Here is a 24,092-nt window from a genome sequence, read left to right as displayed (position 1 = left end):
TTGAAAATTGCATTCAGATTACTTCATTCTCAGCCAAGTTATCATTGTTTGTAGTTTTGACAGTGGTAACCGGGGCACTGGTATAATCGGTACTTAGCCTTCCTTTTCCATTTTTAAATTAAATTTTTAAATGGCGAACCGTTTTAATCTAGTTAAAATCTTGAGTATCCGATGCCATCGAAAGTCGATTATAGTCTTGTTTTGTCAATAAATGTCTAATAGGTTATATAACATTTCAGGCCTAAAGAAAGACCTGCAATAGGCAGATTTAGCTCTTGCATAATGTATGTTTAAGTAACATACTAAAGATATGCTACTATCCACTGTACATATCACTGTAACCAACCCCTTAATTTTGTTGTCCTCTTGTCTCTAAATCACGAATATTGACCACATCCCAAAATAATAACTGCAGATTAAGATTGTCGGGTGTTAACATTTCTGGTGGATAGAAACATCCCTTACCTTCACTTTATGATACAACTTGTAGACTTAATTCCATATCTTCATTATTAAAATACTCAACACCACTATTTTGATCATGAAATTGTTTGTTGTCTCTTTATTATTTTTTGTGTATAACCATATCAAGAATTACAGTGGATTTGTCCCAGTTTCGAAAAAAATCAATTTACCAAAAAACTTAGGTTAGTTCTAGGCCTACACCTTATTGTGACATGTATTATATAAATGGATAATCTAAATACTGCAAATGATATTTTAAAATATAATAACATTATGTGAATGAGACAAAATGTAAATGTGAATGAATAGTAGAATTCAAATTAAATGTACAAATTCTAGAGATTACTTTCTATGCTGATCTTTAATGGACTGTAATCGAGCCAAAGCCATACAGAAATATTCTGGTTCTCAGATATTAGTGTGTCACTTAAAAAGAGGTGCATGTCACTGCATGTGATATCTGTGTAAATATATTTCCCTGGTTACACTTACAGGAAGCAACTCTATAAAAAAAAGTTTTAATGAAATTTGGATGTGTACCATAGTCTCAGTTATCAAGTATGCAACCCTGATAAATGTTACAGGCAATCATAAATGAAACTGGATGATCATAAATTCCTATAAACAGTATGATGAGCAAATTGTGGTGCCATGAAATGTGATCCTTTGACAAAATTAAAACATCCCTCCTGCATCAGATATTTTGGAAGGATCGTCTTAAGAACCACAGATTTTATTTTATGTAAGGCCTATATTTGCACTTTTTAGGTTATTAACTTTCCTTTATAAAATAAATGAAGATGTCTTAATTTAATGACAAAGAAAGCTCCAAAAATAAGCAGAAAAATAGTCTCTAAAAGTGATAAAAAATACATGTATAACAACATATGAATAAATCTGGACAATAGGTGTATCGCTACTCCAGTAAGGAATGCATTCACAGTTAGGTGATCAAACCATTCTCAATTGTCCACTTTTTAAAATAAAAAAAAGGTCAGACTATTGCATATTATTAAAGTACAAAAATTTGATCATGATTTACATCAGTTACTTATATTAGTTGAACAATTAGGTATAGCCCAAAACAATAACCAACATGGGAAAATAACAAAACTGACAACTGTATATGTCCAATTACCAAATAAATATAAATCTAACAATTTCATAAATATACACTGTTTCATATTTGCCCATGTTATAAACAGAAGTTCTGTATATTCTGTGTAATTTTCTGCTTGTGCTGATATTAATGATGATATAAATACTAATGAAGCTGGTGACACCAATAATAATAATATTAATTGTAGTACACGTAATAATCTGCAATGTAAGATAATATATTAATAAACCTGGGTTGCCAGACTGACAACGATTATACCCACCACAAGCAACAGAAATTTAATGTCACAAATCAGTGGCATATTTTGGACCCATTGGTAGGGTGTGCCCCGTGCAGCGGAAATTTTCTCTACAAAAAGTTGAACTCAACACGGCGAATGTACACGCTTCAGTGGCTTGTCACAAAGTGATTTCTGGCTAGTCACGCAGTACACTACGATAATACTCGTATGAGTATATAAATAACCATCGCACATGAAATTCTCTACACATCTATCAACTATTACAGCCGTAAAAAATCTATTATTGACGATTCTGAATAGTAGCGATATTTCACTTTTTGGTTAATACAGCAGCTCTTTAGAATTTACAAATTTTTCAAATTGCTTTGTCATTAACTATACAGTTAGGAGCGGCATCTTTTGGTTCAGTACAAATAATGTCTCTGAAACACTCAGGTTAGGCAGTATTTTCATTTTACTTTTACAAGGTTCTTAAAACAATTGTTGAGTTGCCTAACGTGCATGTTTCTAAATTCAATTTCTTGTTCAGGCTTTCTGTTATGTTTCGAAAAAAAAGTAGTCTTGATTATCCCTGCCTGTCAATCAGACGGAGAATGGTTGGTAGACTGGTTAAGCGAGACTAATTTCAAAACAAGAGCATGTAACCCATTTTTTACTCAAAAGTACCTGGATGTCATGGCCGACACTCGTAACCATTTTTCAGTTTATTATTTATGGATGGTTAAATGGTCATAGCTTATTAAGTACAACATGACCGTTTATTTAGTGACTATAAATGTGCAAAACTTTTTTAAGGCTTGGTATATATATATATATATATATATATATAAATATTGTGGTGTAATTGGAGATATTTGGAGATATTTATTTAGGTGGGACACCCTACCATTGGTAACACAATATTTAATTAATCTACTTCTTTTTGGAAAATAAATCGTATTCAAAGGTCTTTAGGTACCCAAATTATTTAATTTTCATTATTTAGTCAAATTCCACTGAAAGAAGTTTGAACAGCGGTATTGTGTTCCAAAATCTTAACCAATCAAATTGTTTATCGCTACTTAGCCTAGCAGAAAATGCTCATGATTGAACTTAGTCAAGGTATTGGCACTTAGTCACTCTCATCCAATTAGTAAAATCAAAGTTATTGGTGTTCAAAAGCATCAACCAATTCAATTGCTTATCACTGAATTTGCCTAATAAACACCTTCACCGAGTTTGAAGGTTCAAACTCTATTAGAAGCAGAATTATTGTAACCCAAATAGTGTGACTTACAGATGGACTTTTTTTTTTTTTATAAATTTCAACATGACAACTAAGGGCAAGGTCTCTGTTATCAGCAAAATTATGTATTTTCATTCTTATAATTGTGTTTTTTTTTCTTAACTTGGCTACTCGAACTAATGAGTACTGATTCGATATTAGATTTTATATAAATATCAGATACAAACTATCAAGATGCTTTTGGATCATATAGAGATGTGTTTTACCATGACCAAGTGTCATACGCTGATAAGCATATTATTTAATTTTTTTTTTTAAAAATACATTATCAAATGTTTGGTTAATGTTAGTTATTCTTAAAAAGAAATTGATGTCAGGGGAATATTAACACATATTTAGCACACCTTTTCTCTTCAAAATATAAAATATCTTACTTTGATTTAGTTGGTACAACAAATGTTGTAACAGGTACCATAGCTGCACCGATAAAAAATGCCAGTGATATGTTCATCAAGGCTATAGCAAACAAAGCTAATGACTGGAATATTAAAGCTATGCACTTGAGTAGCTGCCAGTCTAACTCTAGTGATACCTGATCAGGACTTTTTCTGAAAAAAAAATTATTGGTCATGAATGTCTGTTTCTTTTACTCCTAAAATAAAATCTTAAGACCGAAATGATTATATTTCAAAGTTAGTTAAACCAAATGAGGTGTTGTTTCTGAATTTAAGGCAGAGTAATTGAATTATTAAGGTGCTTTTGCCTTCTTTCATCCAAAGCATTTTAATTCATTTAGCAATCAGGTAACACACTATACTGTTTTGTAAATGTAATTAATCTTAAACAATATATTTAATCTAACCATAGACATATCTGATTATCGAAAATCCAAGTATTAAATTTGTAAGATATTGTTCACAACTGGAATGACTCATAAATTGAAAGTTAAAAGATCAGAGATGACTTGGAAAGTTTGTCTTTAATTTTGCATGTAATATCTAATTTGAAAATGCCCAACTGTATATATTCAAATCAAGTCAAATTGAAAATATAATAAACAAGCACAAAGAGTGCTTGGTAAATTCAATGAGCTAAGTTTCAAAAGTGTTTACGAGGTAATCGTAATTCATAAATACAGTATTTACGAGGTAATTTTTACTGTATTTTAGCTGCTATAATAAATCATTATCGCTTGACACAATAACTCTTTAATTAAATCTATAAATAGCTAACATGAGAAAAAAATGTGCTTACTTATTAAACATTTTAGGAAAGGCTAGAGAAGCAGTAAACAAAGCCAACAGACCAAACATCAAGGAATCTTCAGGACGAAGTCTGAATGGGTGTGATACTCTAGTTAATAAACCAGGACCATTATATGCTAATAATGCCATTAACATACCGATAAATATTACTGGTACTACAGATACTATACCAGTAATTGGTTTATCCTGTTAAAGGAAAATAAAAAATTAAAATTTATTAACATGTGTCATCTTCATCTTAGGGATTTATTTGTGGAAAACTACATGTATATAATTTGGATTCAACTATTAAAAAGATAGTCATCAATATCTCGCGCCCTTGCACTTGTTTGGAAGGAATAAGGAAAAACAACTTCTTTATGTTGTTATAGTGTCACTGGTCCTCATATTGTGGCCCTGTTTAGTAGATATTGCTATTTACTAGAAGATTTGAGATAGACATGATATGACTACTTAGCAAATAGAGATATTTTGCAAGTAGAGAGGACTGGAGCTCAATTTATATATGACTTTTATGTTATGTATAGCTGTTTGTATTGTTACAAAGTTTTGGGCCAATTAATGAAAGTATAGTGCAAATACCAGAATAACCTAGAACAGGCATAATATATCCTATAATTTATGCAAAGTATCATTACGATGGTACGGCAGACATTTAATCTGCTATGTAAATGATTTGGTACAATCCTCACATTTATTCATGTATACTCTTCTCTGCAACACTAATAAATGTATATGTAGTTAATTTATTACAAGCAATTTAAACACCAAAAAATATAAATCCCAGAAATTCCTAAATAGTAAAAGGCACAACTACTGTAATGGGTTAATGTTTGCACAAAGTTACATGAAGATGGTTTATGAGATATGCTCAGGAAACAAAATTATACACCAAAAACTAACTTAAATTTGTTTCCATGGAAACACAAAAATATAAATCATAGAAATTCCTAAATAGCAAAAGGCACAACTACAATAATAGGTTGATGTGTGTACAAAGTTTCAGAAAGATACCTTTGAACGGTTTATCAGATATGCTCCGGAAACAAAATCTGGACGGACGGACCCTATTTCAATATTTCCCCCCCCCCCCCGACTTCGTTCCGCGCGGGATAAAAAGGTGCTTATCAAAAGATTTCAGCAAAACTTAAAGATGGTTCCGGCTTGTATATAAGGGTTATAGACATAGCAGCCACAAAAAATAAAAACATCCAGAGATATATATTTAAATAAATTTTTGGTCGTTTTGACTAAAGTGAATTTTGCTTTCGTCCGTTTTGACCATATCTAGTTTTTATTGTCTGCAGAGGATGCTGAAAGTTTGAAATTTTTCAATTCATAATATCCCTGCAATAAATAAATGGAATTGAACCATTTTTCAACTGATCTTCATGTTGGGGATTAAACTTTCACAATACTGTAATTTGATTGGGATTAACAATCCCTCAAATGAAGTTCAGAGGTTTTAATAACTACAATAACTTTTAAGTTTTCATGCTCATATCAACAAGTCTTAAATCTGTCATGTCTTTCAACCGTAAGTATTATCAACCCTGATATTAGTTTCTAATAATAAAAATTAAAGATATATTCATAATATTTACCTCGTCATCTTCACCATCTCCATCATCCTCTGATTGTATATCCCCTTCATCTTTTTCTTTTGTCTCTTTTTCACTCTCTTTACTGGTTTTCTTTTTTGTTGTTGATTTATCCAATGTCTCATCATCATTTTTTACAGCTCCAATCCATAAAGCAATAGCTTACATTAAATTAAGAAATATAAAAGATTGGCAATTAATGTAACTGAAGCTAACTCATAATTTTCTAAAATCTAAATCTGAAAATATATGGACCCTCACACTACCCATTAATAATAATTAATATAACTTTTATATTAAAAGGATATTTTGATAAGACTTGCAGCAATCATTACTCCAAATGGTGGCATATATAAACCAATAGACACATATCGACGAGTTGATGGCAGGATGTAGAAGAAAAACGATTGATGAAATCTTTCTAATAAATTATTCAGACTTCTAAAAACTCCTTCAACTAGTCTGAAATATAGGAATAACAATTTGCATATACAATTAGAAAATGTTATAAACTGACTTCTACAAATAATAAGCATACCCTGCCTTATTCATGACACTATTTGTTTCATTTAGATACATTCCAGAAATCAATTTAAGTATGTAATATGTTTTAAATTAGTGACTAAAGAAATGTCAGTTTCTTGTGATGTTGTACAAAATTGTTAAACTTTTTCATTAATTTTCAAAATGGGGGCAACCAAAATTTAAAAATAAATCCTTTGTATGTCCAATTTGTTTTTCTACTCATTTAAATTAAATAGAAGTATATATTCATTGTGTATTTGATGGCATATGTAGTAACTTGTTTATTGTCTATTGAAAAGAGATCAATTCATTTAAAGTAATAACAGGCTACGAAATTTCAAATTTTGGCGTAACCAGAAAAATGGTTACGGGTTTATGCTCTGCGTAACCATTTTCTTTGGTTACGCCAGATGACCTATGCGTAACCAATTGGTTAAATAAAATGGTTGCGCTGTTTTCATGTTTTATCCAGATTTAAATGGTGCAATTAATATTATTCATTCCACTTGCAATGAATGTATTTTTTAAAGAAATAACTTGACTAATTTTATTCTTTTATATTTAATATTATATTTTGAGGTTAAGTGTTTATGACTTTAATCCCACGGTGTCCCCATTTAAACAATAAAACATTAGAAAAAAAATGTTCCACTTCACTAAATCCCTACATTTCAATAATGAGGGGAATCTGTTCCAAAAATTACTAATGGATTTTCGTTTTTATATCATATCTGACCTTCAAAAACCAGGAATGGTAGCTACCACATTGTTTTCGGTCACTGAAGACTACATGCGTACTTCATATTACACTTGTCACTTGCAATCATTCATCCAAGCACCTAGCATGAGATAGCCTCACTCATAGGTAGCGACTGGTTGACAAACAGTATTTATTATGAACCTCGGCACTGTACACACAAAGTCTCAAAAGGAAACAGAATAGTTTGATGTCATGAAATAATATTAAAATAGACAGGACAGTAAAATCGTTTACATTATTGCTCCAGCGATGCCCGGGAGGGGGTCAAAGTTGACGACATACATACGGGTCATTTGTACTACAGCATGGCTATAGTGAAAACTGAAAGGAACATGTGTAGTAAATTCTTTGGAAATAAAGCCGACATGTTAAATAGTCAAACTCATTTCTCATTTTGTGTTTGAAAATCCAAAGGTACGCTTTCAAATATTTATGGCATAACTAATCATTTAAAGAATTAGGAGTGAGGGGCATTTTTAAATCAACTTGCTTGCAACTTGTCAATAGCCTACGTGGTGTCAAAATACGTGATCTGTCAAAGTACCGGTAAGATGGAGAAATGAAATGCCAAGAATGAATGAATGGAGTTTGTGCTATAATACAAATAATTTAGACCTGTGTCACAAAGTTATCCTGTATAAAAATTGATCAAATGTGAATAAATCTGTTAATGAAATTTGTTAACGTAACCGATATTTCAATTTGCGTAACCAGGAAATCGGTCGCGTGTTTTTGAGTTAGCGCGACCGCACGTAACCGATTGGTATCGTTCGCGTGAAACTTTGTGGCCTGAATAATCTAAGTAATTGTTTTTAAATTCATTTTCCATTGTAATATACAGAGTTACAGACCAACACTATCTACTGAACTGGTTGGTGTAGAACAGTAGGATGTTTAGAGCAAATTTCATTCTAAAACCAATCTCACAGTGTACACATTAGTCATCTATACAGTATTTTCGTATCATACCTTGCTGTATTTTCAACTCCAAAAGAACGCCTTGTTCGAGTTTCCTTCACACCTTGTAATGTAAGAGCCTCTATATGATATCTGTGAAACAGACCATGGTTTCCTGTGGGTGTACCAGATGCCTGATTCCACATCATATGTAACATAGTGATGAGAGAATGTTGAAAACCTTCAAATTCATCAGGATTTGGAGCATCAGACTACAAATTAAAAACATCATAAACACTTATAGGTGCTAAACCTCTTAGTTTGGGTTAAAGTATTGAATTCGGTTCACCTGGCATGTTTTTTCCATTAGTGATGGCACAAAATCTATACTATTAATTTTTGGCAAGTAGTTTGTTCACTAATCTTAATTTCATAAAATTGGCTCTAGAACTATATATATATATATATATATATACCACGTCCAAAATCAACATATCAAATATAAATCAACACGTTTATCTTTTACCCAAATCAAAATGATCTAATCATTTTAAACTACACCCAGCAACTAATCGTAAAAAGGGGGCAACAAAATATGAAATGATTCTATAGGTCATTTACATGCTGCCAAAAAAGGGTGTTTTATGTAATAAATATCTATCTTGTCTGATCTATTTAAATGTATACAGCTTCGTTAAAAGAATATATGGCTACAATTTGTAAAAAACTAAGTTTTCACTTACTCTTTTATTTAATGTGACTTTTGCTTGTTCTTTGCCACATATTCGAACTAGAAGATTAGATAAATCTAGATTAGGAAGTTGACCATTTAACCCTTCTAGTTTTAAATTATAGGAATGAAATTTATCACTAGGTATTTCTAGATTTATAGCTGCCTGAATAGAACCACTTGTAGCTGGCAGATTCTCTGAATGAATATCTGAAAGAGAAATTTCAATATGAAATCGCCTGCAGCATGAATCTTATGCAATATTGTAATGTACGTCAAGAATACAAGTAGAAATAGCTACATTTCAAGTCCCATTTGACAACCTACATCAAAAACTGAATAGTACTTTTGGTCATTCATCTTTAAATTCATATTCATATTAAAACACAAAGAAATTCATATTTCACAACATCTATATTGCTCAATCAACCACAGATGTTTCTTTTAAATATTTCTCATTTTTTTCTGTTTCTGAGAATAGGTATTTAATTGTTTTGTCTATGCTGTATTTCTGCTTTGTTCTACATGTGTAGTTCAAGAAATTCTGCAATACATAATTTTGTCAAAATAAAGTATTGTGGTAGGTTAATATTATGTGTGATTTTTATTACTGATGAGAAAAGTTTATTTAGAAAGACTAAGCGGAAGTCTGTCGGTTTACTAATTTTAATTTATATTTTAGGCTTATTGTGTAGACACAGGAACACACAACTGGTCAAGCCATTCTAATTATTAAATTTCTGTCAATGATACTTATATAAATACTATTGTTCTTACATTCTGATTGGGTTTGGTGGTAACCATCTAACCAAGCCTGCATTCCAATTTCATCATATTCTGTCAACACAAATAAAATATCTTTTGCCCAATATGTTTGTTCTGTAAAAAAAAATGTGTAGGTGGTTTATGTTCAAGTATTCGCCAATTACTAACTAAAGTACTACAAGTACAATGACACTATGAAATGAAACCATTAAAAACAGTACTTATCACAACAAAAAAGAAAAATATTACAACAAAAGATTATATCACAACGAAATCAGAAATATATAGTATTATATACACAACAAAAAAGATAAAAAAAAAATTTACTTACAAAACAAATTAAAGTACATGAATGTTAAAGGTTCTATATGGAGGAAAAGCCTTAAAACTAACAGTTTGATTTTCTTCTTAAAAATGTAAACAGTGGTGAAAAAGGTAGTTTATTCCATAAAAGAGGGAGGGTCATCAATAGTAAAAAGCATTGCCAAAAAGTGAAAAGTTTGGAAGATTATGGCTTTACAAGAATTTTATCATTAAGATGACATCTGGGTATACACATTTATAAATTTCAGGCAATTAAAATGGAGCTAAATTGTTTATAGATCTCAAAGTCAATAGTAAAATCTAAAAATCTATTACTAACTTCTAAAATGTTTAGCTAAAGCTAACATGACGGCTATTCCTCCAGAGGTCTGTTCATCAGCCATAACACTAGGCAAACGCAGGGGGACAGACATTACTACTGCTTCTGTGCTAGCTGCTCGTTTAGCTCTAAGTATAGCATAAATATTCTGACCAGGTATAGACTACAAATAATAAACAATATACATTATTAAAGTCCCTGTGTCGTTTGCTTTTTTCATAAAATATCAAAAACTTCATTTCTTATTTCCCAAAAAAGATCTGATTAATCTATGAACGGTGATTTATTGCGGAGCTAATACAGTAAATAATGGTGCTCAATGGAAAAGTAAAGAACACTCAATACAAGAAGTATTCTTTATTCTAGTAAATGTCAACACCAATCTTGCAGGATTCAACAACATGTTCTGTGTCATATTATGACTGGATAGCATACTTTTCAGCAACCAATCAAATACAGCTTAACATTGAAATTGGGATCACCCGAGATATAAATATGTTAAAATAACATATATAAGAGACTACTGCAACCAAGAAAAGTCCAACAGTAATAGGTCATTTTGGTATTCAAATAGTTTCAGAAATGCACACAACTCAAAGTATAAATCATTTTGCCTCTGTGACATTATAAGGGACAATGTCAATTCAACACATTACAGGAATGTGCTATAATAAGTTCTCCGTTATGGCTGTTGTTTTATAAAATTAAAGACAACCATTTGTACTTCAGGTTATGTGCATAGTTAAAATTAATCATACCCTCCTAGTTCCCACCACCCTGTTTCTTTAGATAAATAAGTGAATATTGTATTTTATTTACTTATCTTACCTTGTCTTTTGGCATTCCAAATGGATAATTTAGACTAAAATTATGGTAATATGTATCTAATCCAAGATCTTGAAATTTTCTGAATATCCAGTCTTTGGGAACTTTTCTAAAAAATAAACACAATCATATAAAATGCAAACAACACCATAGAAGCTTACTGTAGTAAAATTTTATTTCAATAATTTGCTTGTGAGTAGTGATATTTAGCAGTGTGAGGAAACTGAGAAGAAAACCCACAAGGTTGCTAATCCAGAAGAGTCTATTATCACCATGGCCATATTTATCTTTCTTTCATCGATCACGAAGTGCAGCATGGTTGGAAATGTTCAGCTCGGACAATATTGGACTTGGGTCCAGTGAATACAATGATTTAATTTGATTCATGGCTTAATTATATATTATGCAGAAATGGTTTTAATTCTAGATACCAACTTGTCAGATTTCTTCATTTCTGCCGTCAGTTGATCATTGTAAGAAATCACATCTGAATCTGCATAGAACTGATAATCTACTAATCCTGAATAAAGAATGTAAATCAAAATATGAAATCTTTCTAATAATATGTTTTTTTAAATCGGATAAAAATTATGACCTCTATAGGGTCCACAAGCTAAAAACGCGATTTTTCGTACAATCAGGGGCCATAATCCATGAAGTTTTGGTCCGATATGGGCGAATATCGAAAGGAACCGAGATCTTTGGGTTATAAACTTACATTTCAAGTTTCAACAAAATCGGATAAAAATTGTGACCTCTATAGGGTCCACAACCTTGATATACCATATTTTTACGCTATTTGACAACGAACGGCGGCCATTTTGTCTGTCAATTTTAGGCCGATTTTCACGAAATTCGAACTTAGTCGTCCTTATGGTAGAACGGTGATATAATAATACAGTTTTTTAAATCGGATAAAAATTATGACCTCTATAGGGTCCACAAGCTAAAAACGCGATTTTTCGTACTATCAGGGGCCATAATTCAGGAAGTTACGGTCCAATATGCGCAAATATCGAAAGGAACCGAGATCTTTGGGTTATAAACTTATATTTCAAGATTCAACAAAATCGGATAAAAATTGTGACCTCTATTGGGTCCACAAGCCAAAAACGTGATTTTTCATACAAACAGGGGCCATGATCCATATAGTGTCGATCCGATACATGCCAATATCGAAAGCAGCCGAGATATTTTGGAGATACACCTATATTTCAAGTTTCGTTAAAATTGGATAAGAATTGTGACCTGTAGAGTGTCCACAAACAAATTGTGGACGGTCGGACGGACGGACGGACAGACAGACGGACGTCCGGACGGACAGGGGCGACGGCATAATACGTCCACATGAAAATGTGGGCGTATAAAAATTGTGACCTCTATAGGGTCCACAACCTTGATATACCATATTTTTACGCTATTTGAGAACGAACGGTGGCCATTTTGTCTGTCAATTTTGGGCCGATTTTCACGAAATTCGAACTCATTCGTCCTTAGGGTGTAACGGTGATATAATGATACGGTTTTTTAAATCGGATAAAAATTATGACCTCTATAGGGTCCACAAGCTAAAAACGTGATTTTTTGTACAATCAGGGGCCATAATTCAGGAAGTTATGGTCCAATATGCGCGAATATCGAAAGGAACCGAGATCTTTGGGTTATCAAGTTACATTTCAAGTTTCAACAAAATCGGATAAAAATTGTGACCTCTATAGTGTCCACAAGCTAAAAACGTGATTTTTCGTACAAACAGGGGCCATAATCCATGAAGTTTCGATCCGATACATGCCAATATCGAAAGCAGCCGAGATATTTTGGAGATAAACCTATATTTCAAGTTTCGTCAAAATCGGATAAGAATTGTGACCTGTAGAGTGTCCACAAACAATTGTGGACAGACGGACAGGGGCGACGGCATAATACGTCCACATGAAAATGTGGGAATATAAAAATGATGTATAAGTTGTGTATCCCAATAGTGTAAACATTGTCTACATTTAATATACTGGTACTCATATGTCAGAAATCTACATTTAGGTAGTTATTTCTGTATGTTCAATCAATAATCTACAAGAAGATTAACAGTAAAATTGCACAAAGCATAGTAAATATATTGCAAATGGTTTAAATCTAATTATATGGTATATCATAAAATTTTCTGCAAAAATACTGTTATAATAATTAAAACAGTTCGATTTCTTTTTTTGGTAAATTACTTTTTTGTATTGTGTGTAATGCATACCTGGTAACAAGGCATTTTCTGAAAAATAGGTTGATGCATTTAAAGGTTGATAGGCCAGTGCCAAAAACCAAAGGAAACCTCCGACATAGCATAACACACAGAGCAACTGGTTATACTTAGTTATGGCATGGATGATTTTCTGTCGTTGTTTGGGATCAGTTAACAATCCCATCTGAAATTAAAATAGAAATATCATGAGTTTTGAATCATATCATCATTTTCATTTATAAAGACAAGTTCCCAGGCAATGAAACATACACCCACAACAGCTAAGTCGACAGATCATGCCAACATTGTCGTATATTTATTCTTTTTAGGTTATCGCAGCATTCATAACATACTAAAAACTGATCAAGAGTAACAACCCATGAAGCAATTATCGAAACTAATTAAAATTTGATTGGCCGTTAAAATCATGTACAGGTAATCAGATGATAACTTAAGCTGTTCAAATTATTGGAAATCACTTATTTATCTCGTGCATAAATTTCAACTTAATCAAATTATAACTTTAGCTACTGGACCAGCGACAAGAATTTCCATACTGATCAAGGGCATTAATTATGACAGTAATTATCAGAAATCGTTGAACATCACTAGCATTATTTGTCTCATGAATCACGAACATTATAACACATTACATTTCAAGTTAATCAAATGATAACTTTAGTCTCTTAGACTTTGAGCAATTGTAGACTATGGACAGGCTAAAATTTGGCTAACCGGATTTACCCAAAACCATACAAATCCCAAAACAGACTCAATACTACCAAATACCACCACATCTAGGGTGTCTTTATCAAAACTGATATGGACACTCATAATTACATAATTACAGTGCATTAGTCATGCGCAACTCGTAACGGTTCTCTATTTTGATTGGCTGTTGTACACAACATATATTTAGCCCTGCCTTCATGACATATATAATGACGTCAAACCTTTCGTTTTAAAATGTCGGGAAAAGCCAGCTATTATGGCGTCACCAACCATTTGACATGACTTGTGGAATGTCTAGCCTCGTTTTTTGAGTCCCTTGTTACAAATGACGGCTTTGTAATTATGGTACAAGAATCGTGTACCAATGGTAAAATGTTTATTTTGTTTTAAATATTGGATATCAGAAGCCCACATCTTTTCCCGGTAAGATCACAACATCAAATGATCAATAGGCTAATCAATGTTGATTTAAATTGACAAATAATTTGTGTTTTCAATATCGAAGACTTTGGATGATATTGAGTTAGAGACTTTGCTAATTTCAGTTTATCTCAAGACATGCTGGGTCGAATGATGAGGTTTCTTATCTAGGGTTACCAGTACAGAATGGATGGCCATTTTTCATTTCAATTGCAAATTTTTGCTGGTTTGTCAGATAAAACACAAATCCGAAACAGGAAAAAGTCCTGTCTCTCGACAAACGCATTAGATATTATCTCAATGTTTCATGTGACGTTCACAAAGAGTCCGTCATTCTGGAGAAAACAAATGCATATATTATTGAGACTACTTAGCATTTTCTTATTAATAATTTAAATTAATAGGCTAAATAAATTAATAGCGATAGCAATTTTTCCTTCTTTACACAGGGTGTTGAATGGCTGAATGGTTAGCGTGCGCGAGCTGTATCATAAAGTCTGTCATTGAGTCGACTGGCGTGGTTTCGAATCCCCGGTTGTATGTGGCAAGGAGTAGGGTCGCCTGTCCAACCTCGTGGGTTTTCTCCGGGTCCTCCCACTGCTAAAGACCCCTACGCGCAAGCGAATTATTGAAATAAAATTAAACCATGTGTTAGTCCCGAAATGACCTAGTTTGTGTCGAGTGGACGTTAAACCCCATTTCCCTCTCTCTCTCCCTTCTTTACACGGTCGGAAATGGATGGAAACAATATTAAATATTATCTCAATGTTTCACGTGACGTTCACAAAGAGTCCGTCATTCTGGAGAAAACAAATGCATACATATTATTGAGACTACTTAGCATTTTCTTATTAATAGGCTAAATAATAGCGATAGCAACCTTTCCTTCTTTACTCTTTACACGGTCGGAAATGGATGGAAACTGGGGAAGCCGATGACGTTTAGAAAATCCTAAATATGATTCGCTAATGTGTAGATTTAATTATCCAGTACTGGAAAATATTTCGTCCTGACGATCGAGTCTGTTTGGGTTACCACAGTTCCACATATCCGTTATACCTCCGACCCTTCCAGCTCGGGTTGAAAATCAACATGGCTGCCATTGTGGGCAGAAGTTCAAGACAAGCTCTTTTACGAGCTAGATCAAGTATTTCTTGTCAAAATGTAAGTTGAATAACCACAAAGATTAGTGTTCTAATATCTGTTTGATGTGTAATTCCAATGAATAAGTCGCAAGTGTCCCGCACCACACTTAAAATACAAGTACGTGTCGAATGTCACTCGTGTGCCCTTGAAAATATCTCCTGCCGAATAGTACTAGTTACATAACCGCATGCACAGGCCTAATTATATTATATAATACAGTAATAATTGTATCTGAGAGACATGCTTCCAATTATACAACAGGTTTTATTTTTTAAAAGTCCTGACATGTCTGTGTTGTACTTGAAAGAATCTCCCAGTAAGCTCTTAATTGAGGCATAACTTTACTTATGAAATATGAAATGAAATGGGGTTTACTCTTTACCTTACTATTCTAATACTCAAGACTAAGAGTCTTACTTTTTAGGCCTGTACTAGTTCAGCTCAGTACTAGTTCAGCTCTGAAGGTAGGTCTCATTACACTCGCCCTGTACATTCACAAACCGTCCTATTGAATCCTTTTCGAAAATAAAATCGACCCCAGTCAATTTTACTGGGAAACTTTTTACTGCTAAACGGTCGCTTGTCAGTCTCAGTGAATGCCTGAACAATGTAAAGGAACATTTTAGTGAAAAAATAAGACCTTGCTTACCTCGCTAGCGTCAGTATGTGCAACACAACATGCTGTTAAAAATACATCCCTTTCTGCGAAACGGCTTGCAGACGCCATGGAAATCTAAATATAGGGCAACGCACAAATTTACGTAACTCGACCATATAAGATGAAACGAAATATTGTAAATTATTGTAATTGGGCTTGGCAAAAATAAATGACTGAAAATTCTCAACCTTTCAAAGATTTCAATTTTTCCCCCCAGGTTTAACTAAATTTTGTTTCGTCTTATATGGCCGAGTTATGTAAATTTGTGCGTTACCCTATATTTATATTTCAATGGTGTCTGCCAAGCCGTTTAGCAAAAGGGGACATATTTTTAACAGCATATTGTGTTGCACATACTGATGTTAGCGAGGTCAGGAAGGTCTTATGTTCTCACTAAAATGTTCCTTTACATAGTTCAGACGTTCACAGAGGTTGACACGCGACCGTTTAGCAGTAAAAAGTTGCCCACCGATTTTATTTTCGACAAGGATTCAATAGGACAGTTCTTGAACGTAAGGGCAAGTGTAATGAGACCCAAAGTTCAGAGCTAAACTAGGTCTGTACTAGTTTAACAACATTCTACTTTTCTGTTCCATCCGCTCTGCTACAGGGAATTTTAAACAGTTTTGTTAAGGCCTACTCACATTTTCAAATTCCAAATGCTCTTTTATGTGAACATGTACTGTACAGTCACGGGGCTTTATTTTTTCGTTCAATCTGACTGCCTAGAAACGCTATTCCTTGCCAGATCGCCCGTCCTGCACCTTTGACAGGGAGAACCATACCAGATAATCCAGAGGAATTTTAAGTAACTGTCTAACTGACTGCTTATATATCTGATTAATTTGTATTTTGCAGGCAGGTTTTGTAACTTTTAAGAATCAGAGTACAGGCAGAAAAATTGTAAGTTGTCATTATATTTTGTCTCCCCTATCCTATAACATGTGTATGGTGCAAAAACAAATGTGACTGTATTTGTATTCTGATTAGATTTGATTTTAAATAACAAAGTGGCCGTATTCTGTTTGATTAGAATTTGATTTTTTAAAAACCTAACCCGTATAATTGTGATAATTGGAAACAGGAAAAGGGTACGACAACACTCCCTTAGAGAGTAATTAAAGCTGGACAGGCTAATACAACTGCATGGCTGATACAACTGCATGGCGACTGGATCAAAAGATGATACCGGCGGGGCGGAGTAGTAAAATAAAATTAAAGAATCCTCGCTCAACAGAATACACAACAGACTTGTAGAAGTAGAAGATAATTGTGATAACTAAATGGATTTATTTTGAATTGTAGGCTTTAGCAGCTGCTGGAATAGTAACCACAGGAGGTATAGGATTAGCAGTTGCTCTAAATCAATCTGTTCTGGCAGGTGAATTAGAATTGCACCCTCCAAAATATCCATGGAATCATTCAGGCTATTTGGATGCATTAGATGTTACTAGGTATGAATGAAATCATATGTATATTTTTCTGTGAATTCTAGCTGTATGTATGTCATTATAAAAGTAGAAATATGTAAAACTGCCGTATATAATTTCATATTAAATATTTTTACTGAATTGTCTTGTCATGTAGTAATTTTCTCTTTCCAAACATATTTTATATGAAACTAAAATGTATTGACATCAAAATATGAGCACTATAAGACAAATTAAAGTTTTCCTAGATTATTTACCTATATTACATGTATACTACTATTGCACATATTGTTTTGTGGATTTCAGTGTACGGCGAGGTTATTTCGTTTACAAACAAGTATGTGCAGCCTGTCATAGTATGAACTATATGTATTATCGTAATTTAGTAGATGCTTTCATGACAGAAGATGAGGCTAAGGCTGAAGCAGCAGAAGTAAGTTGACTATACTGAAAAGTCATACACAGCTTACCTTTTTCCACCGAGAAGTTTGATTTCTGATATCAAACGAATGGCTCAAGAGAGTATATTGTTGACTTGCACACTTAAACCAAGAGGTCCAGGGTTTGATCCCAGTATTGATATAAAAAGTTCCTCAGGATTTTCCAGTCAGGTTTCCACTAGTCAGTTGTGCATTGAAAAGTGCCAAGTTGTTCTGAGATCCATCTGTGTAATCATTAGCACATTAAAGAACCCATAACAGGTGGAAATCATTGAAAATTGGGCAGAAATGTTGCTGCCTGTGCAAATTTCCCACATAATACACTGCATGATATATGCTGGTACAAAGCATAATGACAGTGGCAATAACTCAGCATATAATCAATATGGTTCTTCTTATGAATAGCCAATCAATACTAACTTGAAAACAGATTATAATCATCCATACATTATCCCATGGAAATTGCAAAGAAAAAGTAGAAGTGATTTCTCCTGTAGATATTGTTTTAAGACCAAATATGCAGTATCATCTCTGAGGGTTGTGAAATGCCTTATTGGGTGATAAGTGATTTGCACATTTACTACAATTCCAAATATCTATTACTGGTATTGTTAGTTTTAAAAACATGCATCAATATATATGGTATCTTTTTAAATGCAGGTTCAAGTAGTAGATGGACCAGACGAGGAAGGTAAAATGTTTGAAAGACCTGGTAAATTAGCAGATAAATTCCCTAACCCGTATGCTAACCCAGAAGCAGCGAGAGCTGCGAACAACGGTGCCCTACCTCCTGATCTAACGTTTATTGTTCCTGCTAGACACGGTGGAGAGGTAATTTCCCAGATTCTGAATGATATATATTTTAATGATTATAAGACCTAATTTCTGACAAAATAGAAAACAGCAACTCTTAAGGATGCATTATGTTAGATTTAGATAAAGTGCTGATATGAACGTTCTTGCTACAATAGTTTAAAAATAGATAATGAAAAATCAGTATATTGAAAATTTCCGTCAAATTACTTTATTCTGAAGAAAGTTATGAATGTTTGACATTACGATACGAAAGAGCCTAAATAATTTTGATTGTCAAACGCCATTTCCAAAATCAACAATCTCCATGAATGGCGTCCATATTTTCATTTAAAGAACATATGGTGACGTTGTCTAATCCACTCAATATCTTAGCCATCCAATGGTCATGAGAGTTGATGATGGGCTTGTTATGTGAATAAATGTCTATAAGGTCTGTCTTTGAGTCAACTGGCGTGGTTTCGATTCCCCAGTTGTACGTGACAAGGAGTTTCCTCGCACGACTTAAGACCCCTACGTGCAAGCGAATTATTGAAATAAAATTGAACCATATGTTAGTACCGAAATGATGGTCTCTCTTGAATAAATGTCTAAATAATAATTTATGTAACATTTAAGGCCAGAAAAAAGACCTGCAATGGGTAGATTTAGCTGTTACATAATACATCTTTAATATGACCATTGTATTGTAATTCAAGTCATGATTAGTAAACCATATATAATATTATTATATTAATACAATACCACTGTGTTTTACAGGACTATATTTTCTCTCTGTTGACTGGTTACTGTGATCCACCTGCAGGAATAACTGTCAAAGATGATGTACATTATAACCCGTACTTCCCAGGAGGCACTATAGGCATGGCTCAGGCTCTTTATAATGAAATTATTGAATATGAAGATGGTAAAGAATTTAAATATATATATTATAATATCGTGCACATTAATGTGATCATACATTGTTGTTACCCATGCCCAATTGTACGTCTATCCAACATCAGATTTTTTTAAGCCCAAATTCCAGATAAGAGTATGTTGTCATCCCTATCACCCTATCCACTTGCCAGGATTGTTTGAGTAGTCATCAGGAAAAACCCTATCAAATTTCAGAGTTGCACACAATCCTCCCATTAGCTCGATCAGACAAATCTATACAACAACCCATTTAATAATATATACAAATGATAAAATGGTATTGGGACAAATGAGTATACATACAAGTATAACAGTATTGATCAAAATCAATGTACAGGATTACTCACAGTATTCAGTAAAATTTTACCAGTGTTCAGTTAAAGACTTCTTTTTTTCTCTGTGCTTCTACTGCTTTGAAGTACATGTAGTTGTTTGTAGACAGTCTTTACGGATATCTTTTGGGCGGTGCCGTAGTAATTCCCTAGTTAGTAGAATTATACAGGATCTTGATGATCCAAAACTGACAGGATGGATAATCCTTGAATCGATATAATCCTACTGTTCTGCTCCAACTGGGCTAATGAAGACATGATAATCCGACATGGTAATAATCTACAATACTAATCCTAAACATGGATTACAAGAGAGAGATCAAATCACTCAAAACAGCACAATGTGAAACAGAGAGATAATTTCTCTAAAATGGTAATCAACGATAGATTTCGATGAATTGTCATGGCCTCATCACATAGAACGGCAGAGGCTAGACAGGTTGTTAGGTCTGTGTAACTGCTGGATCAAAAGATGATGCAGATTATAGTTGTGATTTCACATAGCTAAAGACATCTATGTCCAAGCAAATTATTGAAATAATTGAACCCAATGTCAGTCCCAAAACAGTAGCACGTCATTTCAGTCCCGCGTCATTTCAGACTCAACACAGACAACGGTTCAGACTTACTTGCCAACAGTTCCGACTCGTTCTGGTGAGGTTTCGGACTCGGATGAATAATTAAAATACTGTTGGAAATTTATGTGAAATATATGTAACGGCTGTTTTGGGTTGGGTTTTTTTCGTTTTATGTGAGTCCGATAATTGTTTTGTTTTATTTAATTGATCAGCGATTCTCAAGGCCACTAATAAAACGATAACACCGATTTTACACTGCTTGTTCTATTTTGTTTTGTTTCATCGGCGAGTATTGAACTTGACAATAAAATATTGTTGAAAATTTGTGTACATTTAGTAATACAGCCATTGTTTTTATAATTGTGAAAGCCTAAATGTCTTTTACGCGAGTCGGAAGAATCGAATCAACACACGGCCGCCATTATCGCCGATTGACAACTCAAATTTTTCCTCATCCACTGAAGAACTCTACGGTTTCTTTGTGCATACTAGAATAACATAGGGATTATCGGTTAATCAGCTTTAATTATCCCACTTCGTTGCCATTTCTAATATTTACCGAAAACAGTTTTCTTTGTACGCACTAATTTATCGATTGGTACTGCTATCTATGGCAAGCTTGTCCAGGAATGCATGTCAAGGTGTAGCTTACGGATTATCGTTAAACAATTCTTGGGGCTTGTAAAAACAGTGCATGTCGAGTAAATATTTACTTTTGTTTTTTGTGTAGAAATAAATTCTACAGCATATTTTTTTTTTTTTAAATTACTTTTACAGGTAACGATGTTTTATCGTTTGGTAGAGTCCTTCAAGAACCACGTGTTTCATGTTAATATTTTCTTTCGTGTTTTGAATTGGACTATTTCTAATAAATTCATCAGTTACTTTTTATATACATATTATAGATAAACATTCAACATTGAAAATTTTGCGGTTCCTTAAAAGATCTGCGTGCTGTACTTGATTGCGAGCGGTAAATTTTACCTGCATGTTATTTTTATATAAAATCGCTTTTGGTTCATTATAGATTGATTTGACAGTTGTGTTCAACCTTTCCTTTCAACTTATTCCCGAGGCCGAAACATCACCTACCCGAGTCCGAATCGCTTTTGGTTTATTATAGATTGATTTGACAGTTGTGTTCAACCTTTCCTTTCAGCTTATTCCCGAGTCCGAAACGTCACCTACCCGAGTCCGAAACGTCCAGGCAATTTTTTTTAGTCTGAAATGTCGTAAGTCTGAAATGACCTTGTATGTTTCGAGTGGGCGTCAACTTGACGTTGTGATTGTAGTAATTTTATCTGCATTATACCTCAAATTTTATCTGCCCTTACTGTTATGTAATATTTAATTTTAAAGGTACTCCTGCCACTCAGAGTCAGTTAGCTAAAGATGTTTCTACATTTTTGAGGTGGACTAGTGAAATTGAACATGATACAAGAAAGAAAACTGCTATAAAGGTAAATATAATAACCTTTTTCTGTGGGGTTTTTCCCCAACATTTTCTCCCTTTTGTCAGGTACACTCAGATCATGTATGAAGAGTGATAAGCAATTTGATTGGTCTAGACTTTGGAACACAATAACTCTCCTTCTAATTGAGGTAGATTGGTCAATCTTGGTGTAGGCGTTCATTAGGTGAATGCCTTGATGGAGTTCGATCGTGCACATTTTCTGCTTAGAGTAAGCAGAGATATGCAATTAGATTGGTTGATGCTTTGGGGACACGATAACTTTGGTACTAATTGAGAGTGATGAAACTTGGTGTATAGTTTCATTTGGTTTCATCACATCATTACCTTGACTAAGTTCGATGATGAGCTATTTGATTGGTCAAGACTTTGGAGCTTGACAACTCTAATTCTAATTGAGTGATAGTGGTGAATCTTTGTGTATAGTTTTATTACATCAATCAGTACCTTAGCAAAGTTGTATACTGAGCATTTTCTACTTAGGCAAAGTAGAGACTTCAATTTGATTGGTGGAACACTATAACTCTCCTTCTAATTGAGGTAGAATGTTCAAACTTGGTGTAGGTGTCTCTTAGGTGAATGTCTTGACAGAGTTCGATCATGCACATTATCCACTAAGGCTAAGCAGAGATAAGCAATTTGATCGGTTGAGAATTTGGAACACGATAACATTGGTTCTAAATGGGCGAGAGTGATGAAACAGAGTATAGATTCATTATATCAATATCTTGACTAAGTTCGATGATGAGAATTTTCTTCTTAGGCTAAGTAGCAATAAGCAATTTGATTGGTCAAGACTTTGAAACATAACAATTCTGCTTTAATTGATATTGCATGTTTAAGCTTGATGGTGAGTGTCTTTACTGAGTTCAATGATTAACACTGACCACTAACATTGGTTGATGCTTTGGGACAAGATAACTTTGATTCTAACTGATGGAGAGTGATGAAACTTAGTGTAAAGTTTCACTACCTGGTACTTCAAAACCTTAGCTGAGATTGATCATGAACATTTTATGCTTCGACAAAGTATAGATAATCAGTTTGGTTGCTAGATACTTTTAATGTGCAATTAATTTATTTGTGTCTCTATTTATTTTGGGATTTAGGCGGGGGACATCAGCCTCTCTGTTGGTTTGTTGCATTTGAATTAGGAATAAAAGTTTTTATGCTGTAATTTATTTTAATAAATATTTTTATTTAATTTCAGACCCTATCTATATTAACTTTATTGATGGTAATAACATACTACTTCAAACGTCATAGGTGGACAGTACTAAAGAGTAGAAAATTAACAAGCCAGAAATGATAAGGACAGTGCTATTAATTATTTATGGATGACAGATATCTCAACACCACATTTTGTTTAATAAAATTGACATGGAAAAAGATCAAAGCTGTTAGTCTTGTATAAAAATCAACATTGTTGTATATGTGTGTGAAGACTGTAGTGAGAGACTATATTGGTTTCATGAATATTACCATCATTTTATTAACTTAATTCAATAAAAGTTACTGGTTATTATAGAGAAATTTAAATGTTGTATTATTTCAACAAGTTACTGCAAGATTTTTAGATAGACAAACATCATTACTCAGAAAAAGAACAGTGGCATTGTTTTATGTTACATCCACTTAAATGTCAAACATAAATATGATGTCTTGTGTTCCCATTTCTTATAAGAATTAAAAGTTTTATTATTTAACATGTTTTAAATTTTCCAACAAGATTCTTTTGATAATTTAGATACTTTTTTTATATGCAACCATTTTAATGTGGTTGTAAATTACCGCATCTTCTGTCTGTCAATTATACTCTTGTATATGCAACCATTTTAATGTGGTTGTAAATTACTGCA

The 24,092-nt window shown here is 33.2% G+C and overlaps 2 protein-coding genes across 2 annotated transcripts; one reads left to right on the top strand and one right to left on the bottom strand.

Annotated features, from left to right (window-relative positions):
* Positions 1 to 514: 514 nt before the first annotated feature.
* On the bottom strand, positions 515 to 15,448 carry LOC126816361 (glycosylphosphatidylinositol anchor attachment 1 protein). The gene is made up of 13 exons (XM_056099426.1): positions 15,328 to 15,448; positions 13,308 to 13,479; positions 11,498 to 11,582; positions 11,066 to 11,171; positions 10,238 to 10,400; positions 9,607 to 9,708; positions 8,843 to 9,039; positions 8,172 to 8,371; positions 6,228 to 6,379; positions 5,921 to 6,081; positions 4,306 to 4,502; positions 3,486 to 3,659; positions 515 to 1,785 (listed from the first exon to the last, which is right to left on the bottom strand). Exons 2-13 carry the CDS (start codon positions 13,477 to 13,479, stop codon positions 1,509 to 1,511), a joined length of 1,986 nt encoding a protein of 661 aa, XP_055955401.1. The 5' UTR covers positions 15,328 to 15,448; the 3' UTR covers positions 515 to 1,508.
* A 7-nt stretch (positions 15,449 to 15,455) lies between these two features.
* LOC126816366 (cytochrome c1, heme protein, mitochondrial) lies at positions 15,456 to 23,939 on the top strand. The gene is made up of 8 exons (XM_050542810.2): positions 15,456 to 15,611; positions 17,110 to 17,154; positions 17,557 to 17,705; positions 17,988 to 18,114; positions 18,782 to 18,952; positions 19,694 to 19,841; positions 22,122 to 22,222; positions 23,444 to 23,939. The coding sequence occupies exons 1-8, from the start codon at positions 15,540 to 15,542 to the stop codon at positions 23,540 to 23,542; spliced, it is 912 nt and encodes a 303-aa protein (XP_050398767.1). The 5' UTR covers positions 15,456 to 15,539; the 3' UTR covers positions 23,543 to 23,939.
* The last annotated feature ends 153 nt before the right edge of the window (positions 23,940 to 24,092 follow it).

Source organism: Patella vulgata, chromosome 3 (genome assembly GCF_932274485.2).
Source record: "Patella vulgata chromosome 3, xgPatVulg1.2, whole genome shotgun sequence".
Lineage (NCBI taxonomy): Eukaryota > Metazoa > Mollusca > Gastropoda > Patellidae > Patella > Patella vulgata.
The sequence above is the reverse complement of the archived record's forward strand: the minus strand, read 5'-3'. Positions and strand labels throughout refer to the sequence as shown.

Coding starts and splice junctions, on each gene's coding strand:
- LOC126816366 (XM_050542810.2), top strand. CDS start 15,540: ATGGCTGCCATTGTGGGCAGAAGTTCAAGACAAGCTCTTTTACGAGCT. Junction 17,706..17,987: donor GATGCATTAGATGTTACTAG/GTATGAATGAAA, acceptor TGTGGATTTCAG/TGTACGGCGAGGTTATTTCG. Junction 22,223..23,443: donor GAAAGAAAACTGCTATAAAG/GTAAATATAATA, acceptor ATTTAATTTCAG/ACCCTATCTATATTAACTTT.
- LOC126816361 (XM_056099426.1), bottom strand. CDS start 13,479: ATGGGATTGTTAACTGATCCCAAACAACGACAGAAAATCATCCATGCC. Junction 9,040..9,606: donor CCACCAAACCCAATCAGAAT/GTAAGAACAATA, acceptor TTTCTCTTTCAG/ATATTCATTCAGAGAATCTG. Junction 1,786..3,485: donor GTTGTACCAACTAAATCAAA/GTAAGATATTTT, acceptor CTTACATTGCAG/ATTATTACGTGTACTACAAT.